This window comes from Apteryx mantelli, chromosome 4 (assembly GCF_036417845.1).
Source record: "Apteryx mantelli isolate bAptMan1 chromosome 4, bAptMan1.hap1, whole genome shotgun sequence".
Lineage (NCBI taxonomy): Eukaryota > Metazoa > Chordata > Aves > Apterygiformes > Apterygidae > Apteryx > Apteryx mantelli.
In genome coordinates this window covers 48,230,897-48,257,007 of record NC_089981.1, presented here as the reverse complement: position 1 = coordinate 48,257,007, position 26,111 = coordinate 48,230,897, and the positions used below count along the sequence as shown (strand labels likewise).

The 26,111-nt window shown below is 40.4% G+C and overlaps 2 protein-coding genes across 2 annotated transcripts in view; both read left to right on the top strand.

Annotated features, from left to right (window-relative positions):
* The window catches only part of LOC106498151 (cytosolic phospholipase A2 epsilon-like), a 34,189-nt gene extending 24,890 nt beyond the window's left edge, over positions 1-9,299 (top strand). Inside the window, exons 12-20 of the mRNA XM_067296476.1 lie at positions 620-756; positions 1,645-1,867; positions 2,433-2,547; positions 3,071-3,208; positions 5,287-5,394; positions 5,949-6,143; positions 6,678-6,844; positions 8,012-8,198; positions 8,628-9,299. Coding sequence (XP_067152577.1) covers positions 620-756; positions 1,645-1,867; positions 2,433-2,547; positions 3,071-3,208; positions 5,287-5,394; positions 5,949-6,143; positions 6,678-6,844; positions 8,012-8,198; positions 8,628-8,836 — 1,479 coding nt within the window. The 3' untranslated portion in view covers positions 8,837-9,299. The remainder of the gene's footprint in view (positions 1-619; positions 757-1,644; positions 1,868-2,432; positions 2,548-3,070; positions 3,209-5,286; positions 5,395-5,948; positions 6,144-6,677; positions 6,845-8,011; positions 8,199-8,627) is intronic.
* A 7,530-nt stretch (positions 9,300-16,829) lies between these two features.
* Positions 16,830-26,111, top strand: part of LOC106498152 (cytosolic phospholipase A2 epsilon-like) — a 39,606-nt gene continuing 30,324 nt past the window's right edge. Inside the window, exons 1-3 of the mRNA XM_013959293.2 lie at positions 16,830-16,923; positions 17,125-17,237; positions 18,539-18,628. Coding sequence (XP_013814747.2) covers positions 16,830-16,923; positions 17,125-17,237; positions 18,539-18,628 — 297 coding nt within the window. The remainder of the gene's footprint in view (positions 16,924-17,124; positions 17,238-18,538; positions 18,629-26,111) is intronic.

Below are 26,111 nucleotides of genomic sequence, written 5' to 3'. Positions count from 1 at the left end.
ACTTTGATTTTTATGTTTATACCTTAGAATCACCTTATTTTTTTATGACACTGATAAGAGAGAAAAATACAGTGCTCCTTCCAAGGAGACATTCCTTAGGGTCCATAGATGAGGCACAAGATACTTCAGCATTTAGTACTGTTTAAGTGTAAATCAGGTTTACATGCAATTAGGCCTTGTGGTTCATCACTGTGATTAAGTACTCTTGGTACTTCATGACAAATATAATCCAGTCATTGCACTTATAAGAGAGAATGAGATCTTCTGGTTCTCAAAATGCAGCTGTCATGAGATGATGTTCCAACTAAGGAAAATGCAGTCTAATACTGAAGTGCATTGAAACAAGAAGTTATGAGTTGTTTCAATAAGCCAGCATGTAACAATTTAGAAGGCTGGAATCTTTTGATCAAAAATGTCAAAACTAGCAAATTGCCACTTTTTTTTTTTAATTTCTGTGCCAAATACCAGCATTTCATTTTTTCCTCCCCTATTTTGGGAAATACTGAAATGAGACACTGTCTTGTAGGACATAAATTCTGTAATTTACTTAGCTCTAATCTGATGTACTGATGTAAGCTAAGTTGTTGCTTACCAACTGCTTGTGTTGATGTGTAAACAGGTACCAGTTGTAGCAGTCATGACAACAGGGGGTGGCACCCGGGCACTGACATCTTTGTTAGGCAACCTGCTGGGCCTTCAGAAGCTGGATCTCTTAGATGCTATTTCATACATCACTGGGTCATCTGGCTCAACATGGTAAGGAGATCCTGAACAAAGCTGTCATTCGTCACCTCTGTAGTTTGCTCTATGAAGAGATTTATTCTCTTCATTTTGGTAAAAGAAAGCATACTTTTTTAGTCTCAGGCTCTTTTGTTGTTACATTGGGATAGCTTCTGAAACTAGGATCACATTGTAAAATATTTCACTTGTTTTTATCATGTTGGAGTTTTCAATTTCTATTCCAAAATTGACTCTATCCTAATTTTCACCTGCCTAATATTTGATAGTTAACTCACAATGTTTAGCATGTTGATTTAGTTAAATGCAGTAACTTATTTGTTCATACATGATAGATTTTCTAGAATCTCTAGGAATCTTTATATAGCCACACTGAGAGGTTCAAATAAAGACAAACAAGCCTTCCACAACAGTTATTTTATTTCCTCAAGTTCTGGGAATTTCTAAAGCCCAGCCTGAAAAGGGAGATGAGGTCTCTCCCTGGCCACATCAGCAGCAGGAGAGGGGAACAGTGAAATGATGGAGCTGCTCCCCCAGTGCCTGAGCCAGCATATGGCCTGGACATTGCTAATGGGGAACAGCTTATTCCCTGGCCTCTTGCTTCACCTTTAGAATCTTTCCTGGAAGCTGATGTGGGATTTGAGTGACCCTGGTGGCAAATCGTAGCTTTGTGTGCAAAGTCTGTGCCCCAGATTGCATGGAGGGGCTTTTCACAAATCCTCAAGTTTTGCTATGGATTTGGAGGTCCTCTAAATCCAAAAATCTTTTCTCCTCCTTGATAAACTGAGCCCAAAAGGTGTTTTCAATGGATCTCAAGTAGTTCAGTTGATGTAGTCCTTAAATCCAAGCCTAAGAAGTGAATGTATATGTGAGGATATGATAATGTATTTCCTTTCTTTCCCCTAGGACCTTGTCGCATTTGTATCAGAGCACTGACTGGTCACGCAAGGATCTGTCTGGACCGATTAGTGAAGTCCGGAGGCACATGACCAAGTGCAAGCTGAGTTGCTTTTCCTTGGAAAGCTTTAAGTACTATGACAAGGAATTAAAGCTGCGGAAGCAAAAGGGATACCAGATCTCTAGCATTGATTTGTGGGGGCTTCTACTGGAAAAAGCATTAAATGATGGGGTACTGTGCATATATTTTCCCTGTTACTGCACACCATTGTATGGAAAATGAAACTCTAGAGACTGGTGCTGACCTAATAGTATGCCAGCGTTATCCAGGCAGATGATTTCTCCTGACTAACAGGGGATTTGACCCCATGTGTCTCTCAGCACATAATTACCAGCTCCAGAGGTGCTCAGTAGAGCAGGGAACCTATGTCTCCTTCTACCTGTATGAGTATTTGAGCTCCTAACAGCAGAGTTCTGCTCTTGCTTTCTTTTTCTCTTTTTATCCCTGTAAGAAATTAAATAATCTGTACAAAATGGGTGCACTTACTGGGAGGAAAGAGAGCCTGTTTTACCACAAAATGTCCTACAGCTCATCAGTAACTTAATGAGCTTATGTGGATGTGTAAATGTTTAGGTCATTTTTTTTGTTAAAAAAATGTATGGACACAAAATGAGTGAAGAGAATAAGAAAATGTAACTGGAAACAAATACTTATTATTCTTTAATCTTGCAAACCCAGACACAATGGATGAGAGGTCCTTAGTTATACACTTTGTCTTTTTTTGGTCAATTCACAGAAAAATGACCATAAACTTTCAGATGAGCGACAGGCATTGGATCAGGGTCAGAATCCTCTACCTATCTACATGATCCTCAACATCAAAGAAGATTACAGCCTTGCAGAGTTTAAAGGTGATGGCAGAACTGAGTTGTACCTGGGCTCAGTTGATGTATGAATGACTTGCATTATCAGTTAATAAAGGCCCTGCATCCCCTTGCACTTCTGAACTCCAGCACTCATGTCCTCTTCCTCTTTCAATTTCTTTTATGCCCAGAATCTCTGAGGAACTCAGCTTCTACAGGTAGGAGAAATTTGGGGAAAGCTCTTTAGGACAGCCAAGACACACCCAGGTCAGAGCCTTGGTTCCATATGTAGAGTAACTTAAGCCAATTCTTTCTGGTGTAAACTTCATTTCTGTCTTATCTGGAGAGGCTCTTTGGAAAGTTCTGTATGAAAACCTTAAGGAAACATTGCTTCAGTGAGTGGCTGAAACTAGATGAATGATAACTCCTTACCCTGATGAAAACCAGTCTGTGATCACTCTGTTGATAGGGCTTGTCCTGCAATTGTTTCCTTTTCATTTCAGAGCTCTGCCTGAAAGGAGGTAGGGATGGGATTGAGATTTAAAAGTCCGTTTTGTGTCTCTACTTGCAGAATGGGTGGAGTTCACCCCTTATGAGGTGGGATTCTTAAAATATGGAGCCTTCATTCGTGTAGAGGATTTTGGCAGTGACTTCTTCATGGGTCATCTGATGAAGAAGCTCCCTGAATCAAGGATCTGCTTCATGCAAGGTGATATGCTCACTTGGGAAAATTTGGATTGCATAAAAATGTATTTGCTATAATACAGTTTCTGCACACTGCAACCAGTGCCCTGCAGCATGCAGGACTGAAATATAATGTACAACATGTTGTTCCCAATTCTGACTAAATTCCTCAGACAGTGACTGGAGATGGAATAACTGGGTAGAAAAGTGCTCAAAGAAAGTTTCAAATAATGCTATTCACTTCTGCTTTTCAGGTGATTCTTAAGTCTGAAGTTTCAGGGCTGTTTAAGAGCATCTTTTTTTTTTTTTTTTTTTTAAACAGCTCAGCAGCAGAGTTTTACATCGGAAATATTTGTATATTGAAACTGGAATCCTAAAGCCAAATTTGTCTACGAATGGGCCTATTCTAAAACAAAATGCAATGTTATTGCTGAGTTTTTTATAAAATACAGCAATTTTGAATAGTTTCCCAATTGTTAATAATATTTTTGCAAGTTTAATAGTGTTCTAAATCCTTTGTAGCTTTGCTAGCATGATTAAATCAGTGAGTTTTGCCATCCTTATCTCAGTAAAGTGGGTGGCTCCCAATAATGGATGAAAGACAGCTTTGAGGTTTTTATGCAATTCTTCTTGATTTAATTTTACATAATGCTAGGATTCTCTACCACACCCCTTTATATCCTGGTTCTCTGGAGTTAAGTTGTCTGTAGAAGAGTCCTTAAACTCCGAACAGTAGATGCATTACATGTAAATAAGCATGATGCACTACAGGACACCAAGGATACCAGCAATAGCCATGTCCAGTAAGAAAATGGTTTTTCTTACAAGCTGAAAAACCTATATAACCAGCAACATGGTGTGGTATTCCTTATCTGGTATGCAGAAAACTTGTACTCCTCAATGTATGATGCAAAAGGAGTCCAGAGACACATTAGTACAATCATGAGAAAATATCTGGGTATGAAGAACAGAACCTTGTGTTTAACCATACAGACAGCTAATTCTCAGAACTTTAATAGCTATGCTTGGAGCTTTTAGCAATGTGATGAGTTAAGAAAGAGGTGACTTAGGAAGAATACTGTAGACAGCTATAAAATCCTGAATCAAGTGGAGAAAGTGAACAGAGAATTTAAATTCCCTGTGTCTTACTGTATGAGAATAAGGGGCACAGAGTGATGCAATGGGAATTGGGTCCAGACCAAACAGAGTAAAATCATAGAATTCATTGACAGGAGGTGTCACAGGAGCCACAAGTATAAATAGGTCCAAAAGGGGGAGGACAAATTCATAGAAGGTAAGGCCATTGGTGTCTCTGAAACATAGCAGTTTAGATGCAAGACTTAGCATTGGAAGTACAAATCCAAAAGATTCGTGAGATGCTAGGACAGTACAGTAAGGAAGAAATCCCTTTATACTTGCCATTTTCTCATTTTCTTCCCTTAAGCACCCTCTGCTGACCACTGTAAGCAGGAAGTAGATTATGGAGCTAGGTGGGACTACTGAGCCATTCTTCTGAGAACTCGTACCTCAGTTGCAGTTTTGCAATGATGATGGTGTGGTCTGGGCATACCCAAGGTGGTCTGTTAGCAAAGAACCCAGCATCCCCAGCCTGGGCTCAGTCCTGATCCCAGTACCTGAATTTGGCAGGTGACCCCAAAGACATACATGTATTTTTAGAAAGGATAAGATGGAGAGTTAGAGTAACATTGCCACCTAGTGATATAACATACAAGTGCCCCCTTGATTTGCAATTAAAATGTACTATCAGCTATAGCATGATGGTTTAAGGATACAAGTGAGGTGTCATTTGGTGGAAGAGGTAATATGTTTTATAAGAGCAGTGGCTAGAGCTGGAAAGAAGGACAACAAATTATAGTAGCTAAAGGCTTGGCGCAATGGTTAAAACCATTTAGATTCTTATCTGAAGACAAAATGTAAAAGAAATTGCTACAGATTTTAGTGAGAGATTGGAAACCTTGAAGCTTTCCTAGACTTGTTGCAAGAGTTAAAAGGTTATTTTTTTAAAGTCTGTAGAAAAAGCAAAGAGATGTTTTCCATTAAAATGTTTCCAAAGTGGTCTCTCTCTTCTTTACCATTGCACAGGCCTGTGGAGCAATGTCTTCTCCTATAACCTGTTGGATGCCTGGCATTCGTCAGATCCTTCGGAAAGATTCTCACTGAGGTGCACCCAACCCAGAGCTGTTGATGTTGGTTGGTTATGTTTCTATTTCTGTTTTATCTGTTGTCTTATGAATCTTTAAAAGTTATGTGCAATTGTACATACAAATATCGTGCAATTTTTATGAAGGCTTTTTATATCTTAAAGGTGGGGCCAATACTGCACTGCTTTTTTACTCTTAGCTGTCACATTGTTAGTGATATGTAATTGGGTTTCTGCTTTCATGTCTGAATGCATTCTTAGCAACATTATTTCCATTAGTCTCCTAATCTTGGAAGAAACAGGTCCAGATTCTCAGCCTCCACTAATTTACACACAGAAAATTCAACTATGGCTTCTATCAAACAATAGATCACTTTTTCCAGCTTTAAGGAGTTTGTTTCCACTGTCATTTTGTTTTCTAGGGAATATGCTTTACTGAATGTTGATTCTCTTCTTGTTCCTACTTTGAGATTGATATGATTGTGTGTTGCCACATTTCATTAGGATCTTTTCTCCTTTAGCTAATGTTAGATGCCTTTGGTATTGCAATTATTACAAAGAACTGCATCAAGACAATAATTTGTTTGTATCCTCTACCAATCAGGAGAACAAGAGCCTTTTCTACCAGCAAGGAACAATGAGTTGGAGACTTACTTGGTGACCCCTGAATGTGGCATCATGGGTATTGTTCGACAGTTCTTGACAGAGAGGGTGATGGTTTCAAAGTTCTTCAACTTCCTAAAGGGATTCCAGATGCACAATGAATACCTACAGAGCAAAAGCTTTTGTATATGGAAAGGTGAAAAATCCTGAATTTTGATTTTGCCTGGGTAGATGGTTTGACATTTTTATTAGTGAAAAGAAGGTAGAAGATGATTTTCAATGAATTTCAATGTAACTAATTAAATGTCATCCAGTCAAATCAGCTGGACAGAGCTGAACATCCTTAACAGAAGTGACTTTTTAATCTCAGTCACTTTTTCAATGAGCCTCAAGTGAATTTGCAAAACAACTCCAATTCTGGCACAGCTCTGTTTTTACTGAAATTAGAATCTAAACAGATACTCCAAGAAGTCCCTTTGTTCCAGAGAAGGGCAACTATTGCTAGTCAAAGATGGGGGAAGAGCTGCATGAGAAGGGAAAGAGATGGTCTTTTTACCTTGGACAAGATCTCTTTTTTTCTGAGTCAAGGCTGAGCTTCAGTAAAGCAGCAGGGTCTTGCAAGAGCAAAAGCAATGGGGAGACAAGTTACATTTTATTCCTCTTTTGCTAGCCAGCCAAGAGATCTATTACTTCTTCAGTATCACTTATCAAAAGAAATATTTCCTTTTAGATACCGTACTAGACAATTTCCCCAACCAGTTGACACAAACAGCAGAGTTTCTGTGCCTAGCAGACACAGCTGGATACATCGATATCAGCTACCCACCACTCATGAGGCCAGAGAGGAAAGTGGATGTTGTCCTACACTTAAACTATTCTTCTGGATCACAGACGTCGGTGAGAGCACTACTCTGTTTTCTCCAATAATAACCACTGTCTTTTAGCCCTTTTTAATTCCTAAGGAGTCACAATAGTTTATATAGAAGAAACTTACTATAGGAGAAAAAAATTCTTGTCTGACAGTTCCAGTTTCTAGATGTCTAGATCTCATGGTGATGCTAATATACCATGGCAAATTCCATAAAGAGAACAAAAATAGTATCAATTTTCTGAAGTTTTTATTTTAATCAAAGCTATGATAGCTAATTGGCTATCTCCTAGACCCATGTGCTACTGAGACCTCAATACAGCTGGCTACATCCTCTCTATTGAGTATTTTTCTGGAACCAGTACCACCACTTAGGAACTCATTTTGTTTCTGTCTCATGATATCTGAAGATAGACACATGCAGTTGGATTAGAAGTAACTTGTCCAGTTGTCTTTAGTACAGGAACTTGTTATTTTTTTCAAAGTCATGGAGAAGAATGTCCTTTGATATCATATTTGCTGTTTGAAATACCAGCTAACAACTTGGTCTAGAATTCCTGTTACTAGGTATGGATAAGACAGAGCTTCTTGAAGACTAGAGATGAGTTTTCATAAGTGCCGACCAGATTCAGGAGCAAATGTCCTATTTTCCAAAGTGACTGACACAGCTGCAAAATTGAATTAACATTTCAGTCAAGATGTTTGTGCCATGATGCCTACATCACTTTTTATAGCAATCTTTAGGCATCTAAGACAGTTAGGGACTTTTGAATATTTCTTGCCAAGTTAACAAGATGTCTGTACCTTTGTGAATCTGCATTTAAAAATGTACCATTTCAGATTCCTGGCCTTTCTGCTGATTTTAGGATTTTCTCCAGTAGTGGGCATGTTTCTGTGCTCTAACTAGCTGGGCCAACCCCTGTCTGCAACTATGAACATTTTATTTATCTTGCAGATAGTTGCTGAGGAGGAGGTAGGACAACAATCAGGAGTTCAAATTAGAGGCTGGGTCTTGAAATGTTATTCTGTTAATAACTAATAGTTAATATCTCACAAAAGAGACAAAGACCAGAAGAAACACTGATAGCGAGCACCAGTCTCTGATCTTTGTGAGGAAGCCTTTGGTGGATGTGTTGAGCACTGAAGAAAGTCGGGGGAATAGCATTTCCAACTTTTTTTTTTCTGTCTAAATGCAGCCTTTGGAAGAAGCCTCTCAGTACTTCTTAAGGCAGGGAATCCCATTTCCCAAAGTTCACCTGAGTGACGAAGAGAAGAAGAACCTAAAGGAGTGTTATATCTTTGAAGACAGGGAGACCCCCGAGGCGCCTATTGTGGTATTTTTCCCGCTGGTGAATGACACGTTCAGGAAGTACGAAGAGCCGGGTAAGCCACGGGGGCAGCCAGTCGCCCCGCTGCTGCTGGATGGATGGGAGGCAGGGGTCCTCCTGGGCCGGGCGCCGGCCTCCCTCTCTGCCCCGGGGCCTTGCTTCCTCGGGGGGGGGGGGATCCCAGAGGGGCGGGCTGGCGCGGAGAGGCCTCGTGCTGTGCTGGGGCGCCCCGTCCTCTGGGCAGCGGGAGCAGGCGCCGAGGCCCGCGCTGCTCTGGAGGCCACCGGCCCGCTCCGGAGGCCGCCGGGCTCCTCTGACCAGCCTGGAGCGGAAACACTAGATCCTGCTTGAAAGACGAGTGGGAGCTAAATCTCTCAGTACAATTGCTGGAGAGAAAACCTCCCTTTTTGCTAAAACGGACCATGACTTAAAAAATGCTGGGACCACAGAAGTGTCCTGTTAACGGTCTGTCTTTATTTGGCAGGGGTGGAACGCAGCCCGGCTGAGATGGCCCAGGGTAACGTGGACGTTTCCAGCCTTTTCTCTCCTTACTGTATAAACAGCTTTACCTACACAGAGGAGGAATTTGACAAGCTGGTAAAACTGACCAGCTACAACATTCAGAACAACAAACATTTGATTCTTCAGGCTTTGAATTCAGCAGTAGAACAGAAAAAACAACAGAAAAAATAAATGCCATTCCAAGTTTCAGAAAGATGTTTGGATCATTTTTTTTTCCATGCAAAAAAATCAAAAACCTGTTTGTGAATGAACAATACAGACTTTGGAAAGTACTAAGATTTTTTCTTAGCTTGTGGTTCCTCTCTGCCAAGCTGCAAGCCAAGATAAACCAATTAAACAAAATAATGATTAGCCTCATAGGTGCTTATTTAATTTGATTTTCACTGTTGAACATTTTATATGTCTGCATGTGTGTGTGTGTGTGTGTGTATATATATATATATACACATAGGTATGTATACATATATACACTAAATGAAGAGTTGCTAGGAAATATGGGACATATTGACAAGCTCTTAAATACATGAATGGAGGACAGCAATGCAAATTCTTTTAAAATTTACTACACTGGTAAAAGTTACATGTAAAGTGCAGATAAATAAGCTACAGATGTTTTACTTATTCTAAACTTAGTACAAACAGAAAAATATGTAATAAATCTGGACAGTTTTAAAGAAATACAGAAAAGTGTATTTTATTTTCTATTTCATGTCAGCATGAAATTTAGTTGCAAATAACATGCAAAACTATACATAGAAATTATAGAAAAGAGAGTTCATGTGGAAAGTATATATTGTTTGAATTTACAAATTTTATTTTGGTTTGGAAAATCCCCTAGAAATGACTGTTCCAAACTGTGAGTCAAGATCAGCTCTTATGGTGCATGTGTAAGTACCTAACCTGGGGTTGTGCTTTTCAGTAAGGACCCTTGGCTCCAGCTCAGCATCTACTTCCCATTAATTTCAACAAGTTTAGTGGTAGTTCCCGTTATTATAATGTAGGGATGCTATGAGCATAAAAACATTAAAATCTGGAAGACATTCAGATTTTGTGGTAATGGGGCAAGCTAAGTGTTCTATGCTGATACTCATAATTTACATTGATAGGTAATTATATAACTTTTTCAGTTCCTAAATGTTTACAAGCAACAGAAGCTCTTTTCATTGAGCTCATTTTTGAGCTGAAGACCAAAATAATTATTTGCTTTGTGAAGGATTTTAATAATGCAAATACTCTCTAAAACTGTTTCATTACAGCAGAGATGTTGATCTAAAAGAAGATAAAATGTTTCAATCAGTATCATCTACTCTTAATTACTTCAAATTTGAATGAAACTCAGTAACTTGTCTATGTTGAAGTAACATGTATTAGCACACACACAGCTATGACTGGTACATTATGAATTATGCAATCATAGTGAAAATAGAAAATAAATCCTTAAACAAAATCCTAAATGAAATGTGAAGCTCTAAAAGGTTGAAAATTTCTCTTCTCTCTGGCTGTCATCTCCTGTTTCTCACTTTTCCTTCTAGCATTCCTCCATGACTTGAAGCCCTCATCTTCTTCAGACTCCCACGCTCATCTTCAATGACTTCACCTTCCTTAGCGATAGTATGTCCTTCCTCCAGCTGTCTTTTCCAGGCTCTCACACCTCTATGCAATTTGCAGCCCTGGTTTAAATCTTCAGTGCATTAAAATGGCTGTTTACTTGATTGTGTTCATCAAGTACTCCTCTCCTTGTGATCTCTGCTGCTGAATCACACAGTCCCTTTTGGCATTGCCTCTCCTCTGGTCCAGGCTCACACACAAACATGAGGAGCCATTCCAGCTCTGACCTCCCTCTCAGGCTTCCCAGTTCATCATTATGGCAAAACCGTTTTGTGTGACACGTGTTTGCTACTTTTCCCATCTGCTCATCTTCCAGTTGTAGTTTCGGGCACCTTCAAGAGCTGCAAATGGACTTCCTTTCTGTGCCTTCCAAGGCCTTTAATGAGGCCAAGTTTGAAGAGGTCTGCCTCTCTTTTTCCATTCCTGCCCTTAACTAACTTCCTCTCACTTCCCTTGCTGGTTATTTTATTTTATTTTATTTTATTTTATTTTATTTTAATTCATTCTGAGCATGCCATTATGGTGTCCTTTGCTTTGCTGTACCAGTCCCCCAGGTGCAATTCCCACCTCAAGGCAATCTGGCCAGATCCACAAGCTGGCTCCTAGCGGTGTTTCAGGTATGGCTGAAGTTCTTGGACAAGAACTGGATCTTCCTGTCAAGCCTCCTCTTGTAATCCTCAAACATCCCATGACTTTCTTCTTGCAGATTCACATCTGCAGCTTGCTCTCTCGCCTGACCCGCAGCCACCTGAGTCATACAGTGAGGTCCTCAGTGTGACACTAGAAAATACCTGTTTGTCCTACATTGTTGTAGACCCTGAATAAGGTCTGGCTTGATCCTCTATCTAGCAGTCCACCTCCTTGGACACTGGGGGCTTTCACCCAGAGATCCCGTAGGCAATGATTCTGAGTCAGGGGGAGGACATGGGCCCCAGCTTGCCATACTCAGTAAAGTCCCATTGCACTGTCCCAGTGCCCCCAGCTCCTGTCTGTGGTATGTGCTCAGCTGCCCTTCAGCATGCTCCAGCTTGTGTGCTGCATCCCAGCAGACAAAGGCATGTTGACCCTGCAACCAGTACACAAAATTATGTGACTAGATGGCCTCACTTAGCAGCCTGCCACCTCTAGGCTTTCCTTCTCGTCTAGAATAGACATTCAGGGGAATTTGTTCCTTCATCTCTGAGATATTGTAGAGGTTGCTCTGGGTGACAGTTTCTCAGTGATGGCCTGTTCTTCTGAATCCCAACTAGTCAGCACTCCTGCTCCATGTTTAGCAGAGGTGTTTTTTTTTTTTTATGACTTAGCAGGTTGGTTAATTTATTGGCCTCAGCTTGCTTTTTATCTTTAAATGTATTAATTAATTACACAGACCACTTACAGAATATCCTGGTCATCAGTTCTGCTTGCAAGCTAGTGTGAAAGCTTTGTTTGGTGTTGTTTTCTGGCCTTTTTTTGTTTTGGTTCAGCTGCTAATTGACTGTGCTCAGCCTCTGGGCTGTACTAAAGCATTGAAGGAATGTAGGTGACAGCTACAGATGTGAACTTTTAAAAGCCCTTTTGGTTTTGCAGATTGAGAGTGCCCCTTTTTACAGGAAATAGGAGTAATTTCATGGAATTATCCCTTAAAGGCAGAAAGCAAACAAGAATAGAAGTAGTACTGTAAAAATCCAGGCCCATACTGTATTACAAATATTAGCCTCAATAGGGGTAACATGATTTTTCTTAACTATTTTAAAAGGCAAAATTCTTGGTAGCTGTGCTGATAGGAACTATAAGCATTAATATAGTGACCTCCTTAATTCTAATGAGTAAGTTTTGCATTTTTTCTGTGTCTGGCTTTTATTCTTACCTATTCATTATCTGTAGGTAAGTGAAGGGATTACCATGCAATTGCATCCTTGCCCCAGCCCTTATGATTATCACAAAGATGCATCAAGAACTGGGCAGCTCAGTGTGGTGAGTCAGCCTATAAGAACCTAAGAAAAGCAGCACTGGGAATTTTGAACCCACTTGCAAGGCGTGAGGGTACTTGGATAGTCATGTTGAGTGAGTGCTGCTGATGAAGCAGAAACTAATGGCATTCTCAGGGTACTTTAGCCACAGTATTATTTTGTCTGCTGTGATGGACAGTGCCATTTTATACTGTTTTAGTTCTTCTGTAGCCCAAAAATTGATCAAACAAAAAATTATTACAGTCTGAGTGAAGTGAGCTATTCATTTCTGAGAGTACCACTTGTTTCATTTGCATTACAGGAAATGTGTCTGCCACTGAGAATGTGAGAAAATACGGATGATAGAGCAAGATTCCCTTCTGAGAAACCCTATGCCAAAACTTATTCCAATTTAAAGTTCAGCTGTGTATGTACAATATCCTATCATCCTACTATAGTGATAAGCCTCAGAGGAGGCCACCGGGGCCTCATTTCTAGCAGGTTTGATTTCCTCATGCCCTGATCTTGGTACGCTGGTCAACAGGTAGCAATGGGTGACATATGTGTGTCTTTTATGCCATGGAACATTTGTACCTTCGAGCTCCTCCTGAAAGTCATTCTCTTGCAGGTTTCCTACCAAAACATAGCACACCCTCTGAATTCATAAAGCACCTCCCAAAACCTCTCCCACCTCTCCAGCTCTTCATATCAAAGCTCTGGAATATCTTTTTATGTCTCCAATTTCTTTCTCCTTGGTTCCTGAGGCTCCTTGGTTCCTTTTCTCTCTCTTTAATTGCTTATTTTAGTACTATCACCTTTTCTCCACACAGTTGGGTGTCTCACCTGGGCATTGTGACATGATCCTAGCTACTCTAATGGTTGTAGCTTTTCATGCTGATTCCAAATATGACCAAACTCATATTGTTCAGACTTGAAGCTTCTGGAAGCTTCAGACTTGAAGCTATTGCAGTGTGGAAGAGACATGAGAGAGAAAGAGGAAAGATAAAGAAAACAGGTTAAAAGGCAAGGGAGGGACAACTGGAAGAAAGAAAAATTGTTGTGTAATCTCTGAAAGAAAGTGAAAAGGGAATTACAGCTATGTGGTATTGAGATGGACAAAGGAAGGGAATGGGTGTTTTAGGAATTCAAGGAGTTAATAAGAAAGGAAATCTGGAAAGAAATGCAAAGAAGAAAATGAAGAGGAAATCAGGAACAAAGAGAGTGGAGACAAATATTTAAGATGAGATAAAGGTGTCTCCCTCCTCTGCTTTCTTCAAAGCAGTCTTGGTAGGCTGTTCCCTTAAAAAGAATAACAAGCAAAATCCCTAATCCAGAAAACATGATGGTATTAAATACTACTGCTGAGACTGTGACTGTAATTCTCTCATTTTGTGCCACACAGATTCCTAATACACATATTCTAAATGCTTTCCAGCTCCCAGATTTCTCCTGTTTTGGCTAAGTCTCCCAGGTTAATTTTCTGATGACTAGTCCTACGCACTGGGAAAAGAGGGTCACCTGCACCCTAGAAGTAGCATTTTGCTGCCAGCTGCTGCTTACTAAATGAAATGTTTGCTCCCCTCCTATTTCCTATCTTCTAGCAAGGTAATAGAGTTTCCTTAGAGGCTGATAACTATCAGGTAAGTACCTGCATGTTTCTACATATAGTAGTGCTCACTTTTAAATCTTAAGCAATTAATAGTTGTTTCTTTACTTTTGCAATTTCTGCTGCTGCTCAGCTGGCTGACAACTAGAATTATTCCAGCCAGTCTTGAACCAAGCCATGTTCCAAACTCCTTGACCTGTAGTCATTTTGGTTTGTTATCTACTTTGTAAATGTACGCTGAAGTTTATTTTTGAGAGTTGACAGATGATGTAATACCTCACACAGACCAAGCTCTGTGGGAGAAGGTATAGGCAAAAATGGTATGAAAATGTCTTAGGATTCCTTAAAAATTAATGTCTTTTGGTTATATATGCACAAAGATCTTCAAAAAATCCTTAGCAGAGCTTTAATATGAATATCTGCTCTGGTTATTCTTAAATTTTGATCCATTGTGACTACTGATACCTGAGTTGGTGGCATGTAACCCACAACCGAATTGGGGAAATCAGAGAAAGCAACACACAGTTCAGACTGCCTTCGTCATCATTAATGATGTCAATCTCTACTGGGAAAGTGATATGTCTCTGTATCAGAACTGTGTACCAGTTATACGCCTAATAAATGCACATGTATATATGTAATGGATACAAAGCTCCATACTTTTCTCCGTATGATCATCATATCCTCACAGGAATATATTATAGTATTTTTTTAAGTCTTGGCTTAAAGGCTTGTTTTAAAATTTATTTCCCAGAAAATTCCTGCTTGCCTTTAACAAGAGTAAAGACAACAGATAGCATCAGTGCTCCTGTCTCCTCTCCTACTCCAACTTTCCTTCCTTGACTAACCTCACAACTGATGTACTAAGGCATTGCTACTCCTGTGGGAAAAGCCGGAGTACTCATCTGACTCTGCTCTCCAAATGTATATTTTTCAGAAGTATCTAAATGTCTGTGCACAGTGAGGTGGTCACAGCCAATCCAGGCTATATTTCTAGTTTGCCAGAATAACCCCAGGCTCATTTCTCCTGGTCTATTCAAAAACTAAGCAAGCAAGGCATTTAAGAGGGATACAGGCTATCAGCAGCTCTGGTCAAGCCCAAGAAGGTGCAAAAAGAAATTAAAGACACTTTTGAACTTGTTAAAACCATAAAGAGTTCCTCATGGAGGTTCATTTCTCCACAGCATACCTGTGCAGTCTGAAGTAATACAGAGACCTCTGCCAAGTGATTAATTCTTCTCTGAGCTATGTAGTATGTGTGATTAAGAAGCCTAAGTATTAGAGAGACTGCAAGCACTGAAGGAACAAAGCAATGTGCTCTTTGCTGTCAGGGCAACTGTAAATGAAATAGTTAACTGTAAAGGAAATAGGTTATTTTGCTTTATCTGTCTTTAAATTACTGAAATATGAAATGTAAAGAAATAAAATAATAGCACTTGGAGACTCCACTTTTTATTTTATAAATTGAGACCCTTCAGCTTTGTACATTCAGATTTTAAATTAGATCACATTATTTCAATTGTTAATGACAGCCTCAGAGTTTTCTTTTGTACGATGTTTCTTGCAGAGACAGTCAGGTGGGAGCAGAATAACCTTGGCTACCTGGCCACATAAATCCTTTCAGATGGCTGAGTATGCATATAACTGGGGAATTAACTCCACAGGCATGGAAATCTGTGAGCAGAATCTACGTATGCTTCTCCATCTTCCCTGAGGATAGGGATTCTCAGCTTTCTTAAGATTCATCACCTTTAGAGGGGTTTCTGAATGAACATCATCATTTACATTAATGTTTGTCTGGACTAATGGGCCTTGGGAAAGCTGGCCATGTCTAATAGCAACTGTACTGGTATTTTCAGCATCTCATGGCAGGTCTTCCAAGGTCAGGCAGGTTTTCTTTTCTGAGGAGGTTAAAAGAAAATTAGATGATTGTTCTCCAAATTCAGCTGCAAGAAGAGTTTTCAAGGATGCAGTTCAGAGTGTCCATGACCTGAGGCCAAAAGATGCTCTTGCACTTCAAGTGTGGGCAGAACTACTTCTCATACTGGGAATACAGATGCTATGACACAGCCTACTGTTACCGGAGCTGCTAGTTTGTTATTCATTTGTTTTTCTGTGTTTGAAGATAGTAATTTCTTCTGTGTATGCACAGAGATGTTGGTGTGCTCCTCTGTTCACACTCTTTGGTTGAACAAAACCTCTGTAAAATGAAGCTGAAACACTAGATACTGTATTTGATTAATTTATTTCACTTGATATGGGTTTTCTACAATTGCTCTGTAAAATTCAACTGACTTTTTCCGGAAAAATGTACAAAAATGTAACTCTTATCTGCTCTGCACAGTTATTATATATTTCCTTGCCTTTTTGTCTAGTATAAGGTACTTTCAGATGCAGTAGTAGCCCTAGGTAATGCTCGTAGCCTTAGTCACTGGCCTCAACAGCTCTCTGGTAACCCCTACAACTGTTCGTCTCTTTCTCCCCTGTCGTCTTATCAATCACATGCAGTTTTGGGCTCCTAGTCCATGTCACTTACTTACTACCCTACCTACTGCTTGTCTTTACAAACCTAAGACTCAGCCCTATGTCCTTATCTCCCCACGCCTTCGCTGTCACTCCTGGTACTGAACAAGAAACATGAGCCAGCCCACAGGGAGCTGGGAGCTACTGGTCCATGCAATAACCAGTTAACTGGTGGAGGTGGCACTTTCCAGGGGGAGGTTATCTTGTGGCAGAGTCAATGCCTCTTTGCAGGTAGTTACATTCAGGTGTCACTGACTATATGGAGGTTTTCACCAAGGTGGAAAGGTAAGGATCTGCGTACAGGTTGGTCACTGGTAATTATTTACACACAGGCACTTTTTCCATGGCTCAGTTTCCCTCACGCAACTACATATGACCTGCTGTGACTTACAGCTTGATGCAGTTCATGTATGGCAGGTGGGAAAGCTCTGGTTTAGAAGGGATAGGTCCAGATAGCTGTGCCCTTATTGCTTCTCCTCCTCTGCTCTGCAGAGCGATGTGGATTATCATTCACCGTGAGGAAAGTTGGCTGCAGGACAAATTCGAATGCCACTGGGGAGGCACAGGCTTCGGGATCCGGCACGAGGAAGGCATCCTGCCCCAGCAGGAGTGGGCGGGCCCCTTTTGCTAGCACGCTTCCCCTGAACAGCTATGAAGGAAGGCTTCCCCAGAGCAGTCATCCTCCACGCTCAGTCCTCTGTGGCAATGGGAGGGGATTCCTCTACTCATAGCACTGAGATGGGTGGGGCCCCAGGTAATTTTATAAAATAACTTGTCATTGACTCCTACAGGAGTAAATCCTGCAAACACGTCTCAGGAAGAGCTGCCAATGGAGGTGACAGAAAAAAGACATTTTAAGAATACAGGAAAGGCCAGGATAGCATCAAGTACCAAAGCACCGCAGGTAAGAAAATAGCTTTAAAAGTTTAAGTTATGTTTAAGATACATTTGACAGAAGACAAAATCTTGCTTTGAGATTGCATTTATACACAAGCTACTGTACATACTTACACTCAGATGGGACTAGACAATGTCTCTGCCTCAAGGAATTTAAGTTGAAATGCTCTTTTCCTTGAGATCTGTAGCAAAAGGTCTGCTGACTACACCGGAGCCAAAAAATCTCAGCTTTTAGGTGAAATGAGAGCAGTCAGCCTGGCAAAGGGGACAGAAAAAGAAGAGAAAGTCCAAAAAAAGAACGGGGAAAGGAGACAACTTGAAGATAACAGGGGAGCAAGTTATCAGCCTAAATCAAGACCAGGACTTAAAAAAAATGTTTTCCATACTTCACATTTCTTTAGAAAAAAATGACTAGGTTCATTTTTAGTAGACTTTTTTCTTCCATAATCAGATGTTATTTTTGTTAAAAATTGAATACTTCTGTATCAATATTGATGGCATTTTGATATATTTTGATTGGTAGGTCAACTTGATGTTTTGTTATTGGAGAAGGGCTAAGGGTAGGCTACGAAATATATTTAATTTTATATCCATATTTCCATTTTGTTCTGAATTTTACATTTTGCTTTGCGTTCTCTATGTCATTTCAAGATTTGCATTTAATTTTAGCACAGTATACATTATTCTCTGTGTTCTTTGACTGGATGAAGACACATTGTTTCAGGAAGTACTCTGAAAAAAAAATAAAAGCTTTTGACATTTTTCATAGAAACTGTCCTGCAAAGATGTTTTCCTATGAAGCATTACAAATAGGAGCATCCTACATTTTGAAAATACTTTTGAACTTCTGTTTCCTGAAATGTTAGATTTAAATTTTTGCAATTACAACGTTTTGTGAATCAGAGATCCATTTTTTTTTTTAATCTAGATTTAATTACTCCTGAGAGAGGGAGCAGGTAGACAAAAGATCACGTTTAAAGCAGAGAGCAAACCTTTATTCACGGAATAAATATAAAGGCACTTGGGTTTTTTTAGTGCCTCACAACTAAAATGGTTCTCCCTTCATTGCTTTGTTGACATGGTACCACTTGTATGGATTTTGTACCACGATACCCAGTAATATCAGTGTGTGCAGAACCACCGTGTGGTTTGTTCATTGTTATGAGAACAGCAACACAATGGGGTATAACCATCAGCCATTCTTTTGGGAGTTTCAGCATGAGTTACTATAAGTAGGAATTAATAATCTACCCTAGAAAAACTGTTGTGGTTTGAATGTTATCATTTATCATTCCTTTCTGTCATCAGAACCAAAACTTTGAAACCTATCCTCTGGGATATGCTGCACCAGAAAAAGGAAATGAAGAAAGTACTGAGCCAGACAATGGTGATTTCAAGGTATTATGATAAGAGAATTCTGAACCGAAAAGGGCTAAGGGTTTTTGTTGCTGAAAGGGAAGAAGCCTCAGATAGACTGGCTGCTAACCAGTGGTTTGAATAAATAAATAATCATGGCAGCAGTTCAAGTGTTACAAGGGAAACACCCTTAAGTTTATTGTTTGGATAATTTTATTCTGTTCACGTTTGTGATTTTCAGAATTGCTTGCTGTATTTTTCTTCTGTGTTTTATTGGAAGTGTACAGAATATCTACTGTTTTAATCGCTCCCTTTTTTGTAAAGAAAAACCATCAATGGGCTTTCCGTTCCACAGTGCTTTTTGCAACTGAATTGACTGGAAGTAACAGTGATATATACAGCTTCCACAAACATAATCTCTAGCCTAGCAGTTTGTATAAGGCTGTTAAAGATCCTGGGTTACTGATCCCTGATTTCCATCACTTCTGTACTCCTTTGGAAGAAAACTGTAACAGGGGGATTCAGTGAAATGAGTGAAGTTTGTATGCAAGCGTTATTTCTTGTGTTTGAAGAAGATCAGTCATAAGTTTATTTTTGTTAGAAATTACTGATTTAGAGGGTTCTCATTCAGCTAGATTCTTTGCTATCTGTGCAATAAATACAGGCATTGTTTTGTATCAGAATTAGAGAAATTTAAATGAAGATATAACTCATACTTAACAATGTTGTCCCAAGAAGTGTCTGATTCTGAGCCCGACAATTCTGTGAAGATTTGGTTGATAATCCATGCAGATGAGTTATACTGAGCAAAATGAAGCTGAAGTAGGAGTTTTTTCTGGAACTTGAAATGATACTGTAAATTGGCAAGAAGGTGAGCTGGGTATACGTGTAGGTAGTCCTAGTACAATGTAGGCATCAAGAAATTAAATTAAATTCTCATTTTACATTCCCAGTATTTTTACTTTTTCCACATATGCTTTGTGCAGTTTAGCCTTCGTATTTGCCCATTATTAGGATTTATATTTTAAAATAGTCAGTGGCACTAAAAGATTTTGCTGTGTTTCCTCAGGAAATGTTCTGTCAGTTTGTAGTCTTTTTGCCTTGTACATATTTATCTTACAAACTCCAGTATCTCCAGACTGTGGAGATATTGAAGCTTTGGACCATGTATTAGATCAAGGATTTTTCAGATAGTAAAAACAGGCTGAAAAACAATGAATCCATAGGTCATTAGTATAATGCTTCCTGCTTAAAAGCAGTAAGGAACCTAAAATCATGGAGGGAGAAAGCAAAGAGATTTGAACTCCTGTGTTATAATTACCTATGATAATTATACATATGACAGGCAAAGTCTCATCTTCATTTCTTAATCCCACACAGTGATGTGTTTGTTTTTCCATTATCTGCTCTGGAGATGGGCTTAGCTTAAAGACAATTAGGAGTGGTGAAATCTAGAAGAGGTAGATGTGACAGAAGTGGACCAAAAGAGGCGCCTTATGTGCATGGAATCGTGACCTTCTTCTAGATCACTATGTTGCAGCTGTTGCTCACAGAAAGATTATTTTTCACGTTTCAGAATTGCAGAAGTTTCAAAAATTAATGAAAATCCATTGATGAGAGACAGACTTGTTGGTCTTGTATCGGATACATGCAAGTGCCAGTTTTTTCTTCTGTGATCAGAACTCAGCACTATATTCTATGTACATGAATGAACACAGCTCGGTTATTGCAGCATATCGTGTTTTGTGTGAAGGACACGTGCATGTTCTTATCTCTTGCTCAGTCTTTCTTTCTGAAGTGTAAATGTTTCATCACTGAAACATATGAAGACTTAAATATGAGAGTCTCTGCCTGCTAAGGTGAATAAGCTGTTAGAAACATATCATAGCATATTGTAGCAACTGAGCATGCTTTATGCTGATTTTTATCTGCATGAAAAAATCTATGTTATTCAGGTCTTGACTGTTACTTTGTCCTGTGCTACAGTAGCAGGTCGAGCCAGCTCTGGCATTCCAGGCATCACTGCATATATTAAAACATTTGAGGACTGCAGCTGCTCTCATACAACAATTAATGTGGGGAAAGGGAGGGGGAAGATTTGGATGTACAGTTCTGAACTTGGCATAAGCCATGTCTTAAAGAGGGGAAGATACCTCATACCTCAGGTCAGTGGTATTTCTTCCCTGCCAGGCAAGGGCTCCTGGTTTTTGCAGAGTTTATGCAGCTGTGAGAACAGTTTAGCAGGAGAGGAGCAGGTTAAACTCTCACCCCTGTGCAAAACAGGAGCTCCAGATTCTGCTCAGTTTTGAAAGCTGGAAGCAGATCCTAAGATCACGGGAACAGTGGGGAGCTGCTACCCTGTGTGGAGAAAAGACCATCTGGTAGGAGCTAATGACTAGTTCATAACCCAGGGAAGGCTGGAGCCATTACCTCTGACACAGGCCAGGCTTTGTCATAAGAAGCAGCAGCACCTGCTGCTGCTGAGTATGGATGCGAGGAGTGTGGGGAGTCAGGAGCCAGACCCGAGGCCAGTGCAGGAACTGGAGTACTAAGCTGCTGCCTCTCTAGGGGCAAGGGCCTGATGTCCAGGGGCTGCACCTCCAGCAACACCAGCTCCAGGCTCAGCAGCAGGCATTTCTGTTTGTTCAGGAGGCAACAACATCTCCTGAGCCACCCTGAGTTCCACAGTGCTTGCAAGAATGCAGCAGCGGCAGTAGTTCTGCTCGGCTGCAGAAGTGATTCTGAGCCTCCCTCAAAACGGTGGTATGAGGATACCTAAAATGCAGACTGCCCAAATGATGCACTATCTAGTGCCTCCCACTTCAAACAAGGAACCTCTCAAAGTCAAAGGAGGTCACTTCCTAACTTTGAAAAACGGTTTGTCTGACCTACCTTTGACATCAAAAATGTAAAACATCTACATTGGGATAGACCCCAAGATTTCCCTGAGAATCTGTAGTGATGCATAAAGATTTTTGGAATGTGAAGCATTTGTTCTGGGTTAGTGTCTGACTTAGGATGAGACTCCAGAAATGCCTGACAGCTGTCAGATGTAAACATCTGTTCTACAGTTACCTAGAAATAGGCAAGGTGAGTCCCAGCCCTCAGCCAGTTAACCCTCAGTCTAATTTCTTTCTCTCATATTTGTTCTGCTTGGGAAGGGCAAAACAGGATAAGAGGCCTGGACCATCTGTCATATGAGGAAAGGCTGAGAGAGCTGGGACTGTTCTGCCTCGAGAAGAGAAGACTTAGGAGGGAATCTTATCAACGCATATAAGTATCTGAAGGGAGGATGTAAAGAGGATGGTGCCAGACTCTTCTCAGTGGTGCCCAGAGATAGGACGAGAGGCAACGGGCACAAACTGAAACACAGGAAGTTCCACCTGAACATGAGGAAAACCTTCTTTACTGTGAGGGTGACTGAGCACTGGAACAGGTTGCCCAGAGAGGCTGTGGAGTCTCCGTCTTTGGAGATATTCAAAAGCTGTCTGGACAGGGTCCTGGGCAACCTGCTGTAGGTGACCCTGCTTGAGCAGGGAGGTTGGACTAGATGATCTCCAGAGGTCCCTTCCAACCTCAACCATTCTGTGAGTCTGTGACTGTGCCTTTCACTGATAGACTATCCTATTCCCTTGGGTAAAATTCTGTGTATAGAAATAATTTTGCATGCACAATTTAATTCTCTATGTTTTCAAATGGACCTATTTTTTCAAATCAGAAAAAATCCTGTTGTTAAACATCTGGAGACACAAAGAAACGAAAAAGCACAATATTAATCAGTACTGAAAGTGAAATGCAAGAAGCCTGGGTTATCTGTCAAATAATAAATCTCTGCTGAAGTTCCAATCACTGTGCACTAAGAGTATCCATGTCGTGTTAATCAATATTTGAAATTCTGTTTTTTGGAAATATGCTTCAAGTAGGGAATTGGAAATCCTGTGCACAATCTTATTCCTGGAAAGTATTCAGAGTCCCCTGATGGATATATGTATGAGGAAGAAATGTATGAAGGAGAAATGATCTGAAAGACACTGTTCTTGGGGCCCTACATATACATCTGTCATGCTCTTGTGGGCACAGATAAATTTTCCCTGCTGAAACCAGGGTTATCATGGCTATATACATAAAAGGAATGTTTCTACTCAAGTGTGGAAATGTTTGAATCCACAAATACCCAACCAAGATTCTGCTAACTCTGGTGAAAAGCAGGTCTGATTAAAAGGAACTGCTGTTACTACAGCGGGAGGTACAGCTTGTGAAAATCAGACTGGCAACAGTCATCAATGCAGCTGGCATCTCTGAGCTTCTCAGGGGCCAGGACAGCCCAGTCCGCAAGCAGAAGAGGTGCTGCAACCCGAGTGTCTGTAGGAGGCAAAGGAAGGAAGCAATTAGAGCAGCTGTTTTTCCGGTGTGGAGGCTGGGTTTGTCGGGAATGAGGAAGATCCACAGAGACATGACCAAACACAGCAATCAGTTGTGCTTAACCCGCACAATGTGCCACAGTGGGTTCTCCTGTGGTGGGAGATAAACTCAATCACTTGCTGGGGCATGGCTTGACCGAGTGATTTTCAGTGCCTGAAGCATCCCAATTACAACTGCAAAGAGACCTGGTGGAAACTTGAGGATGCACATTCATTAAGAAAGCCTAATTCACAGGTAGCTCAAGATAGGTACTCCTCCACACACCACCAACTCTAGATACTCTGTCAGCAGCAAAGTATTTTGACTCTTTTGGTGTCTGGCTACCATCTAGTTAAATTAACACCTGGAGATGTAGACAGGAGTGCCTCTGCAACATCCTGTGAGTGACTGCATCACAACAGAATGCTTTTCAGGGTCAGGAATGCAGGGGGACATCAGTAAAGGTACAAAAATCATCTTTGGATGGCTTTTGTGTCAGAAGACACAGAAATGGATATAAGTAGTATTATTAAGTGACTGCAGGAAAGGTGGAGAGGAAGCTCTTTTCATGGTTTTTATAGACAACACAAAATGTTTCAGTTTGATCAGTAGAAATGGTCTTTTTCAACTATTGAAAAGGTAATTTGATTGTCCTCATGGTTTTTTAATTTCATCTGATCTTTTCAGGATAGCCAGTGGAATAGGATGCAGTGTAGCACTGAAATAGGTAAAGGTACCAGCACACTTTGGCACATAATTTTCTGTGCTTCTTCATCACACTTTTTCATCTAGCGCTGAAAGAGGCCACCTCCACACAAAACCCGACAGAATACATTCCATATTTCATGTAGAAAAGCAATAATTTAACACTTGCCTGGAAGAGAGCTGCTTTATGATGGTGATATAGTTTTCATCACACCCATTGAAGATGAATTTCAGGATCTCTGCACTATGTTTCTCTTAGCTTATAAGGACTCTGGAATAAATATCAGTCTAAAAAGGGCAATAATCAAGACTCAGGATGTGTAGGCTGTCCCAGGAGGTTCAAGTGCAAATTTTCCCTTCTGGAATCAGCTACACTGGATGACTGTTCTCTGTCTTGGGAAAGCAGTTACCACAGTCTGCTAACCGACTGAACATCTATGGCAAAACAGGGGACTAAAACTCAAAAGCAAAATATGCATCGATATTGGCATATATTTGACCACACTGTCATAAAACTGTGAAACTGGGGCAAACTACAGTATACATGGTGAGTGTCTGTAACATTGACATCGCAAACTGGGAAGATACCGCTAGCAATAGCCTATGCTGGAAAAGTCTGATAGAGGAAGAAGCCCAGAAGCTGAAAAAGGCACTGAAAGAACAAGTGAAAAATGTAAAGAAGACAGATGATCCTTTTGCCTCATGGGCTCTCCTCTCATTAGGGAAGATTGTCATTTGGGAGCTCCACAGCCCCTTGTGATATGACAGGATGTATTATAGCTAAACTACTCTAGTATTTACACCATTGCTTCTCAAGATAGATGCATGCCACACATACCTACATCTGAATATGAGCATGACTTTATAGAGGGCTGGAATAGACAGACCAACAGACAAATCCGCATGGAATGCAGACTACCGGGAATCCTCAGAGTGCTCACTATGGTGAAATTTCTGTTTGAACTTCTTACTAACCTAGTGGGAGAAAGTTGGAATCATCGGTACCAATGGAGATATAATTTACTTCCACCAATATAGTAGCTTGGGGTCCAGTTTCATACCACGCTATTCTTTATAATAGGAAGTGATGGAAAAGTGGAAGAAGAGAATAGGAACTCTGGCCTATGCGTGATGGAGGTGTCATTTGGAAAATCCCAGTAAATCAATTGATTTCTCTGGAAGTCCGAGAAAATAGCAGTATACACCGTGCTAGTACACTGGCAAAGGAGCATGCTGTTATGTTCTTATATGCATGTGTACATATAGCACACATGCAAACAATTTTGGAAGCACTGAAATGAAGACAGGTTGACAGATGGAAAATCAGTAAATCAGTCACAGAGTGAATATATCAGTATTGAATTTATCAAAAGCAAAACCACAATTTGACAGAGCTAAATGAGTGTTGTACTAAATCCTTGTTTTGCCCAGGGCAGAAATCTGACTGGAGCCTGTTATTCAAGCTGTATTAAAAACCCCTACCATGTGGTACATGCTGACATAGCAGTACCCTTCTTTGTAAATGAGATTATAATAGGTTTTAAGTGAACAGAATAACAGAACTTATATCCTTTGTTTTGCATATGCATAGCTTGTATTTTCTTTGTTTGTATAACTAGATCCTAATATAGCATTGTTACAATTGTCACAGCTGCTATTTAAATACATTTCCTTTTTTGAAGAAGTTAGTTACTGGAATTAATTAAAATAGCAAATCATCCTGGGAGCAATAGAACTAGTGAGGCCTGACTACCTGATGATTTCTGTTCTGCTTGCAGTTTTCTATGTCCTCCGCCAACAGGGCTGACCTGTGCTGTGTGTTGACTGGCCACTGGGTGCAGGATGGCTGATAGCTGGCTGCTTCCTTTCCTTGGGTAAATGGCTAGTTGTATGTTTCTCTCCCCAGTGGAAGCACAGCTCTAGATTTCCATAGTTTCTGTGAAGCTACTGGTTTTTTGGTGAAACTTCAGGAAGCTTTCTGTGAAACCCACATCTCTGAGTTGACTTCCTCACATCAGATTTCTTTGAGTATGGCCAACACATTAGGAAGACGTTACATGGGAAAGAAGGGACAGGTGATCAGATGGCAGCAACTGTGTAATAATGATTAAAAAAGAAACAAGCTGCACTTTCGTAATGTCTCTTATCTAAGAATCTCAAACTGCTTGGCAAATATTGAATCCATCAGTTCTTACTCAAGCAAGAGTGCCATTTGCTTGAGGAAACATACCTGGAACCGATCCATGAGCTGGTAGCACCTTGCACAATCTCAGGGTTCTCTTGAGATAAACAGTTGCATTAATTGCCATGTTGCTTATGCAGATCTTACTGAACTATGAGTTTCTGCCTTCTAGGGTAGATGCTGTGCTCTAAGGTGCCCAAGCTCATTCCAAACATGTGAGTGCGGTGATCCACCTTT